Source organism: Chaetura pelagica, unplaced genomic scaffold, assembly GCF_000747805.2.
Source record: "Chaetura pelagica isolate M959 unplaced genomic scaffold, ChaPel_1.0 scaffold1445, whole genome shotgun sequence".
NCBI lineage: Eukaryota > Metazoa > Chordata > Aves > Apodiformes > Apodidae > Chaetura > Chaetura pelagica.
Genome location: NW_009953199.1, coordinates 62,281 through 62,568, shown reverse-complemented (window position 1 = coordinate 62,568; position 288 = coordinate 62,281). Strand labels below are relative to the sequence as shown.

Genomic DNA, 288 nt, shown 5'->3' with positions numbered 1-288 from the left:
GCATCCATAGTAGTGTAGGGGTGGTGGCCACGGCAGTAGTGTGGTTGTGGCCATGGTGGCTGCAGTGGTGGCCATAGAGGTGGCATGGTGGTGGCCACAGTGGTCGTGGTGGTGGCCACAGTGGCTGTGGTGGTGGCAGGTGGGTGGGTGCTGGCTGCAGTGCTGATCACTGGTCGCCACACACATCCCAGTCCCTTGGTAGACCTGGGGGGTGCAATGGGACTTGGGCTCCCCCCGCTCCCCTGAGGACGTCCCGTCCCGCCCCTGGCTTTGATGTGTGGCAGCTCC

At 64.6% G+C, this 288-nt stretch overlaps 1 protein-coding gene across 1 annotated transcript in view; it reads left to right on the top strand.

Moving 5' to 3' along the window:
* The first annotated feature begins 84 nt into the window (after nt 1–84).
* Nucleotides 85–288, top strand: part of DLGAP3 (discs, large (Drosophila) homolog-associated protein 3) — a 25,232-nt gene continuing 25,028 nt past the window's right edge. The window contains exon 1 of the mRNA XM_009997386.1: nt 85–139. Within this exon, the coding sequence (XP_009995688.1) occupies nt 85–139 (55 nt within the window). The remainder of the gene's footprint in view (nt 140–288) is intronic.